Raw genomic sequence first — 9,567 nt, forward strand, 5'->3', positions numbered from 1 at the left:
AAGTGAGTATTGGGGAACAAGAGGTGGACCTGAGGTCTACCCACTCCTTTCCATGTGGTGATTCACCCATCACTGCCATTCTTTTATTAAGCAGTGGCCAGATTGCCTACAAAAGCAATCCTGTGAATTGGTCTGAAATCTGTCTTCCTGTAACTTCCCCTCGTAGGACTTAGTCCTTCCCCTCAAAAGCACAGAGAGCAATCATCACAAGCATTCACATTCACCAAGTGCTTACTTGGTGAGCTGGACACTTTAATGAACATTGCGCTCTACCTCATATATACTATTATCCCATTTTACAGATGAAGAAATTGAGGCTGAGGGAGGTAAAATAACTTGTGCAAGGCCAGACCCCAAACGAGCGGCAGGATTTGAACTCAAGCAGTCTGATATCAAAGCCCACTGTCTTGAACTCTGAAGTACTGCTTGTCTCAGTGACAGAGATCTGCCTCCTGTGATCTTGCCTCCTTGGCCCTTTTTTGGTTTGGGGGGAATCCCCACCCCAGCCCTTTGCCGTTTCTCTTTGTGCATGGAGTAGAAGGAAGGCATCCCTGCCCAGTTCCTCTTGCCCTGGGGCAACAGAAAGAACGCAAAACCCTAGTCCACCTGACCTCCTGGGACTTGTCCCACTTCAACCCCCAGGACAGCCTCGTGGAAGCCTTCAGAAGCACCATTTTAGCGACCTTCCCTTTAGGAGGCTGTATTTTTCCTGTCTGTCCTCAAACATGTCTCTGCCAGAACAACAAGCTCAGTTTTCCCTTCTGATAAATCTGGTCACCCTAAATATGGGGCTTTGAGCAAATGGGAGCGGCTGGCCCCACGCAGCCCTCATTTCGAAATGCAGATTCACACGGGCTGCTATTTTGGAGGTCTGGTTTCTTTCCCCACACGCAGTGGTTTTAAGTAAGAGGGAAGGGATCATGACAGAATCTTGGCAGGGGAAAGATGCTAGGAGAGAAGATGCACCTGGGTAGTCTTTGCTTCCCAAAGTCCCCAAACACTGGCCCTTCAAGAAGCTGGGTGGCGAGGGAGAAAAGAGGGTCCATGGTCACATAACACTGGGATATACCGCTTACCCAGCCCCTCCTGCAGAGCTCAGTATGCATGTGAAACAGCTGAAGTCCTAGCAGTAAAGAAGCCTGACTGGTTTTGTTTAGCCCAGTTTTTCCATTTAAAAATGTAGCCTAGTAAAATTTTGCAAAACAATGATACAGAGCAGAGCTTGCAAACCAGTACCGACGGTCTGACATATTCCTGGGAGAGGTTTGATTTGGCCTGTAATGTGCTTAAATTTTGCTTTCAATTAGTCACTAACATTTCACAATTGGAATATTTCTCCAAGAAAGAGGGTATTCCTCTTGAAAAATCAGAAGATTAGGGACCTGGAATCACCGGTCCGTATTCCTGCCTGACCATGGTCAGCTGGAAACCAGGCTGTGATTTTTAACTTGCTGTAGCCCCTATGTCTCCTTAGGGAAAGACAGCTATCTCCTGCTCTACTCATTTCGGTTGCTCCTCGGGTTCCAGAGTCCCCCAAGCTTGTCTTCTCTGGTGTGGAGGTTTCCTTGGGTAGGCGTTGGCCTAGGTGACCACTGGGGCCCATTCATCCATTCATTCATGCAACAGATACTGATTGAGCTTATACTGTGGGCTGCACCCTGTGGATACAAGACGGATAAAACAGCCCCTGCCCTCTGGATTCCAGCGCTGGCATTCTAAGATTCTAGTTGGGAATTGCAGGAGGAGGAGGGAGGGGTTGAGGAGAGGGGGGCTGACAGGGCGGCAGCCAAGCTTCCCGACTGGCCCCGCGTGCTTGCCAAAGGCTTGCCGTTCCCCATCGCTTTCTCCACGGGCTCACCGAAGGGAGCTGCCCCTCCACCAGCCACGGTGCGCCTTAGAGAAATAGCCACTGACTTGCTCTGTGACTTAGACGCGTTGCGGCTCATCTCAGGGCCTCAGTTTCTCCATCTGTAGAATGACCCGGATGGACTAGAAAATGATGGGCTTTCCTTCCAGGGCTGGCATTCAGAGAGGCTAAGACTCCATGATCGAGCCATTCCGGAGCTGTTCCATCGAACTCCAAGCAGCCCCACTCCCTCCTTTCCCCATCCCGGTCAGGGGCGGGCGCTGGAGCCGGCAGGCCGGGAGGGCCTGGGCTTCCCGCCCGGGGGTGGAGCCGCTGCTCCGCGTCCCGCCCCTCCACCTGGGGATCGGCCCCGGCAGATGTTACAACTTTTTCGAATTCTCTCCCGCGTTGTCCCCTCGACCCGCCCAACTCGTGCCTCCCTTCCCTCCCCTTCTGGGGTCCTGCCCACCTCCCTGCTGGGAGCTGGACTGTTCTGAGGACTCCGGGTGGGGCGAGAGGCCGGGAAAGCAGAGGCGAGAGAAATTAGGAGGCGGGAGAAATCCAGGGCAAGAAGGAAGAGGGGAGTCAGAGAATGGTAGAGAACACTTTTTGGAAGCCGCCACGCCGCGTCTCAGGCTGGCCGGGCTGAGCTGGGGAAGAGGGAGCGAAGGCGGCTCGGGGCCGGCGCTCAGGCAGCGGGAGGCAGCTCCGCGAGGGCCTGACCTCCCCAGAGCGCCCCGCTGCGGCCGCGCAGATCTGGCCCCGCTGTCCCGCAGCCAGTCCAGGAACAGACACCGGGCCGCCCCCGGGGGCGCTGAACGCCCTCGCAGCATCCAGGTCGGCAGGCCGGTGGTGCGCCCTGGGCGCGCGAGGTGGTGAGGCCCCAGGTGCCCTGCGCGCCGGGACGCGCGGGCCGGCTTGGCGATGCACGCCCTCACCGGCTTCTCCCTGGTCAGCCTGCTCAGCTTCGGCTACCTGTCCTGGGACTGGGCCAAGCCGAGCCTCGTGGCCGATGGGCCCGGGAAGGCCGGCGAGCAGCCCACGGCCGCTCCGCCTCAGCCTCCGCACATCATCTTCATACTCACGGACGACCAAGGCTACCACGACGTGGGCTACCATGGTTCAGATATCGAGACCCCTACGCTGGACAGGCTGGCGGCCAAAGGGGTCAAGTTGGAGAATTACTACATCCAGCCCATCTGCACGCCTTCGCGGAGCCAGCTCCTCACAGGCAGGTAGGCGTAGCTTAAGGCCTTGGGGCTGGGCACCTAAGCCCGAAATCAACCCATTTTGTAGATTTCTCCTGCCGGTACCACCCCATGCTGGGATCTGGGAAATCTCCTATTGGCTGTGTAATCATTAGTAAGTCCCTTGCCCTCTCTGGGCCTCAATTTCCCTTCCCTTACGGTGAATGGGCTTCATCATCTTTGAGGTCTTCTTGCTTTCATGTTCCAGGACACTCACATTCCACACAATGTGGAGACATCTGGTCATCCCTTTGTTAGAGGAACATGGCAGCCTTCGACGTTTATTGCTGCTTCTATTTGTGGACACTGAGCAAGTCATTTAATTTCTCTAAGCCCCAGTTTTCTTGTCCATAAAATGGAGCAAAGAACAGTTTTCATCTTGAAAAGAAGTGGCAAAGGTGGAATGAGCTGTGTGTGACCTGCTTGGCTGTCAATATATGGCAGGCTCTATGTCACCTGAGGGATTCGGGTCCCCATACTGTTTGATGAATACATTGGGAGAAGACCAAGGAATTGACAGGTGGAAGAGAACGACACATACGATGCCATGACCTGTGTAGCCTTAGGCTGGTGACTTCCTTTCTGAGCCTCTGCTTTTTCATCTGCAAAATCCTCCCAGGTTGGCTGGGAGCCCCAAGTAGACATGCTGCTTTTTCGGTAAGGAAATGTCCACAGGTGAGGCAGCAGGATTACAGGATGAAAAGAGCAGGGAAACAGGAGGTGGGGGTACGGAAGGCACACTCTGGCCACTTAGGAGAAAATCCTGTGGCAGAGCTGAAGCTAATTCTCCTTGGATGGGGTCCAAGGCAATCTTTCTCCCAAGTTCCACCCAAGAGCCACTAGTGTGATCTCAGGAACCAGAAGCCTTAGTCTCCCTGTTTCTTAGTCTCACTATTTCTTGGTTGGGAGCAATTGAGGCAAGGGACTCAGGGAGGGCCCAGCTTGGGGCCTGTGCTCAACTTCAGGGTCTGTGGGAGATGGGATTGAGAGGCCAGGTGTTTGGCAGGGGTGCTGGAGCTGGGAATCAAATGGTGCCCTTTCTTCCTTTGATCTGGCACCCAGCATTTAGATCCAGGAACCAGAAGGAGAACAGAAGAAAGAAGGAGGGGTGTGTATGGGTTGGGGTGGGGTGCAGGGTGGTTGTGTAGTGGTGAAGACCCATGTCGACTTGCAGAAGAGGGAGGAATCTGCATTCCCAAGAGCTGTACACAACTTAACGTTTCTGTCCTAAGAGGTGACTTTTGGTTTAAGCAGAGGAGTGAACAGACAGCAACAGGGCAGTGGTCCAGTCCCCTGATCTGCGTAGCTGGCCAGTGCCTGCCCTCCACTCCCTGCGGTTGGCTCCATCTCATTGATGCTTATAGTGCTCATTAGCGTTTGTTAACACATCCAGTTGTGTTTTGTGATGCTAGAGAGAGGCAAAGTTTCTCAGGTGACTCACTTGCAGGTGGGCTTTGGTGACTGTTAGCTGGCCCATCCACTTTACAAACCAGTGCTCCACGGCACCCCACCTCTATGAAGACAGGCCCAGTGTGACTCAAGGCCCTAGGGTGCTTCTCATATCAATTCCAATCACTTATTAGCTTGACTGAGGCCTGGAGAGGCCGTTATCACCAAAAGATTTTGCGCATAAGTTGAGTAGACCCGAGTTCAAAGCTTAGCTCCACTGCTTGTCAGCTGTCTGAACTTGGGTCATTGCTGCACTTTGGACTCAGTTTCATCTTGTGTAGAATGGGGATGGTAATAAACTTCCCTGCAGGTTTTAAAAATGAGATTTAAATTAGGTAATGTGTGTGTATGACACATAGTGTTAAAAACGGCTATAGTAGCTAGTTATAGCTAACAACAATATCAGCTTTACGATAAGGAAACCAAAACAGAGAAACTAGCTCCTGTGCTCTGGTTGAAGATGTCAAGTATTCAGGGCTTGGCTTTATTTGGATGCCTGGGGGTGAAAAAAAGGTGTGGGATTCTAACATACTTGGGAAGTTCCAGGCTTCTTATTTACTCTGGGACTTTCGAGACTTGAGTAAAGGCAAGACACCATAAGCAGATCACATGGGAGCCTTGACCGCAGAAGGAGGAAGCTGGGATGTGAATGAGTAAGTGAGGAATTCAGGATTCGCCTGACCATTCACTCCTGTCTCAGGGTGGTAGCCAGGAGCAAGGGTCATATGAGCTTACAGGCAGGCACAAGGGAGCTGGTCTTGAAAAACTGGGAAACTGGATGAGTCTTAGAGATTTCCCATTTCAGCCAACTCCTACACAGGAGCAAACTGAGGCCCCCGTATGGGAAGAGACATGGCAACCCAGTTTGCTGAAAAGGAGTCCCTGCTTGGACTCTACTTGTATTTATGTTCAAGTCCTGGCTCTGTTCCTGACCACTGAGTGACCTTGGGCACGGCCCTTCCCCGTCCCTTAAAAAGACCTTAGGTCCTTTTTAAGATGAGATGAGTAAACTCAGGGATGAATTGGGTCCCTTCTGGCTCTAAAACCCTCTTGCGTGTCATTCATTTGTTCATTTCATAAATAATCGAGTGCCCTTTGAACATCACCTGGGTGCTAGGAAGAGAAGGTTGAATAAAGGACAGTCCCATTACATGTCACTGGGCCCGGAAGCATGTGCAAATGAGTATAATCCCATGGCCAAGTAAGAACATGATGGTGTGTACCAAATGCTAGAGCAACCCAGAAGCAAAAGTGACTAATTCTTGAGGAGAGTTATGAAAGACTTTACAGCACGGATCACATTTGGGCTGAGCTTTGAAGAGTGAGTTAGAATTTGCCTGGGAGAGCAGGGCTTGCTCTAGGCCCCAGAGCAAGTTAACAGCGTAGAGCTTGGGGATTCTGGAGCCAGACTGCCTGGGTTATAAATCCCACTCCAACTACTAGCTGTGTGAATCATCAGGCAAGTAATTTAATTTACCAAGCCTCGGTTCCCTTATTTGGAAAATGGGAACAATAATATGTACCTTCTAATTTGTGGTGAGGATTTGGTAAGATAATTCATGTAAGAGGCTTAGTGTAATGCCAGGCTCACAGTGAGTGCTCGGTATTAGCTGTTATTAGTGTCATTATTAACCTGGGTTCAAATTTTAACTCCCTAACTTCCTAGCTGTGTGATCCTAGGTGAGTGGTTTAACCATTCTGAGCTTCAGTCTCCTCAGATGTAAAAGGACAATACGATCGACTTCCAGTGATTTTGAGGATTGGTTGAGATCATGCATTTGAGGTGTTTAGCACATTAGATAATACCTGGTGGTTGCTGTAATTATTTTTGCTGGTAGCGCTGAGACCAGAGCCCACCTCATAGTGGTATTGGGGACTTGGTGGCCAGAGCAATGGTCTGTAGCTCACTTGTGCCTTCTGTGCCTTCCCTTCCTCCCCACCAGGTACCAGATACACACAGGACTCCAGCATTCCATCATCCGCCCACGACAGCCCAACTGCCTGCCCCTGGACCAGGTGACACTGCCCCAGAAGCTGCAGGAGGCGGGTTATTCAACCCACATGGTGGGCAAGTGGCACCTGGGCTTCTACCGGAAGGAGTGTCTGCCCACCCGTCGGGGCTTCGACACCTTCCTGGGCTCGCTCACGGGCAACGTGGACTATTACACCTATGACAACTGTGATGGCCCAGGCGTGTGTGGCTTCGACCTGCACGAGGGTGAGAATGTGGCCTGGGGGCTCAGCGGCCAGTACTCCACTATGCTTTATGCCCAGCGCGCCAGCCATATCCTGGCCAACCACAGCCCACAGCGGCCCCTCTTCCTCTACGTGGCCTTCCAGGCAGTGCACACACCCCTGCAGTCGCCTCGTGAGTACCTGTACCGCTACCGCACCATGGGCAACGTGGCCCGACGGAAGTACGCGGCCATGGTGACCTGCATGGATGAGGCTGTGCGCAACATCACCTGGGCTCTCAAGCGCTATGGTTTCTACAACAACAGTGTCATCATCTTCTCCAGTGACAACGGTGGCCAGACTTTCTCAGGGGGCAGCAACTGGCCTCTCCGAGGACGCAAGGGCACTTATTGGGAAGGTGGTGTGCGGGGCCTAGGCTTTGTCCATAGCCCCCTGCTCAAGCGAAAGCGACGGACGAGCCGGGCACTGATGCACATCACTGACTGGTACCCAACCCTGGTGGGTCTGGCAGGTGGTACCACCTCAGCAGCCGACGGGCTAGATGGCTATGACGTGTGGCCGGCCATCAGCGAGGGCCGGGCCTCGCCACGCACGGAGATCTTACACAACATTGACCCACTCTACAACCACGCTCAGCATGGCTCCCTGGAGGGGGGCTTTGGCATCTGGAACACGGCTGTGCAGGCTGCCATCCGCGTGGGTGAGTGGAAGCTGCTGACAGGAGACCCCGGCTATGGCGATTGGATTCCACCACAGACACTGGCCACCTTCCCGGGTAGCTGGTGGAACCTGGAACGAATGGCCAGTGTCCGCCAGGCTGTGTGGCTCTTCAATATCAGCGCTGACCCTTATGAACGAGAGGACCTGGCTGGCCAGCGGCCTGATGTGGTTCGCACCCTACTGGCTCGCCTGGCTGCATATAACCGCACAGCCATCCCGGTGCGCTACCCGGCTGAGAACCCCCGGGCTCATCCTGAATTTAATGGGGGTGCTTGGGGGCCCTGGGCCAGTGATGAGGAAGAAGAGGAAGAGGAGGAAGAGGAAGAGAGGGCTCGAAGCTTCTCCTGGGGTCGTCGCAAGAAAAAGTGCAAGATTTGCAAACTTCGATCCTTTTTCCGTAAACTCAACACCAGGCTGATGTCCCAGCGGATCTGACGGTGGGGAGGGAGGAAACCATCCTCTGGATGTTCTTCCCCACTCCGGCTTGGCCCTGCTCTTTCTCAGGGAGAAGCCCGTCACGTCTCCATCTACAGGGAATTGGAGAGTGTAGAGTCCCTTGGTTGAACTGGGCGGGGAACCTAGTTGGGGGTGGGTGGGAATAAACCAGACTGGGATATCTGTCTCGGTCCTGCCTCATAACTGACTTGCTCTGTGACCTCAGGTGACCCGCATGAGCTTTTGGCTTTGGTTCCGTCATCTGTAAAATGAGCTGTAATGACTTTGTGACTCTGTAGTGTGGCCCGGGAGTCTGGGGCCATGGTGGAGTTCCTGGCTGGCCTTGCCACCTGGCAACTCATTTAAGGCTTCTCCCTTAATTCGGGATCTTTATGGTGGTGTTTGGGTGAGGGGCCGCATGGGAGGGATCTCAAGGCCTGGCCCCCAGCGGAAGGAAGCATGGCAGTCTGGCTGCTTTCTACAGGGACTTCCTGAGCGCTGAGGGTGGAGGCGCAGGGATCAGGGCGGGGGCGTTGAACCTGGGTCTTCACATGGCCTGGGTCAGTCCTCAAGTCAGACTGGTGTCGGGGGCTGTGGTGCAAAGCTCTTCTTCCTACCCCTCCAGTACCCAGAGAAATTGGCTGGGCCATTAACCACTGCAGCACCAAGGGTGGTGGAAACAGCTGTGAAGAGCCCCCAAACCAGTACCCAGGACACCTGGGTTCTCCTCTGACCTTGGGCACAGTTCTTCCCCTTTAGGCCTTGATTTCCCCACCTGCAAGTGGGGATGCTAGCCCTGGCTCTGCCTCCCTCACGAGGCTGGGGAAGACTGGCCAAAGCGAGCTTGTGGAGGAGCTTGTGAACCTGATTAAAGTGCCGCGATGTGGAAGCGAGGGCTGCAGTGCTAGCTGACTGTGAGCACCTGTGGGTGTGCGCAGGTGTGTCCTGGGGGCAGGTGTGAGCTCACAGTTGGCCGAGTGAACAGGAGAGGAGGTGGACAGCCCGGCTAGGAGGTAGAAGGGATGGGAGTCCTGCCGCAGACTCACTGTGTGACCTCAGGCAAATCTCTGACCCTCTCTGGGCCTCAATATTCCACTCTGTTCAGTGGATGAGCTAAGAGCATTTGACCATTCTGGGCTAGTGTGCATGTGTGTGTGCACATGTGTGTGTCTCTGTGTATGTGTGTGTGTGTGTTGGGGTAGGGGGCAGGCTGAGTGGTGGAGAGGCCACGGCGGTTGCAAAGCCTGCCTGCCGCCTAGCGCGCCTCCATCCGCACACTGCGTTCTGCATATCTCCCTTCAGGTTCCAGTCGGCGCAGTGTGTGTAGGCGAAAGCCCTGCTGTGAATTTTGAAAATAGTTATTTTTGTCACTGGCAAAGGAGGCCTGTTAGGACTCATCAGCTTGTGGATGAGCAGGATGGGTGGGGTGGGTGCGGTGTGTGTGGGGGTTCAGGTACTGGTTACAGAGCTACATCCCCACCGCAGAGGTGGCCAAGTCCAGGAGTGAGGGTCTGGCCTGAGGCTGCTGGGTGAAGGTGACCATTCACGTGATAGGCCCCTTCCTCCTGGCCCTGTTCTTTTTACCCCTTATCACCTCCCCCAACTAGAATCCTTCCCTGCCTCCATGATGTTGATGCCTGGCTATGGTGGGCAGGACCCAGGACAGGCAGAGGC

General features: G+C 53.9%; 1 protein-coding gene across 1 annotated transcript; it reads left to right on the top strand.

The window, feature by feature from the left end:
• The first annotated feature begins 2,194 nt into the window (after positions 1 to 2,194).
• On the top strand, positions 2,195 to 9,274 carry ARSI (arylsulfatase family member I). Its single transcript, XM_003934014.4, has 2 exons — positions 2,195 to 3,081; positions 6,486 to 9,274. Exons 1-2 carry the CDS (start codon positions 2,771 to 2,773, stop codon positions 7,891 to 7,893), a joined length of 1,719 nt encoding a protein of 572 aa, XP_003934063.3. The 5' UTR covers positions 2,195 to 2,770; the 3' UTR covers positions 7,894 to 9,274.
• The last annotated feature ends 293 nt before the right edge of the window (positions 9,275 to 9,567 follow it).

Source organism: Saimiri boliviensis, chromosome 1 (assembly GCF_048565385.1).
Source record: "Saimiri boliviensis isolate mSaiBol1 chromosome 1, mSaiBol1.pri, whole genome shotgun sequence".
Lineage (NCBI taxonomy): Eukaryota > Metazoa > Chordata > Mammalia > Primates > Cebidae > Saimiri > Saimiri boliviensis.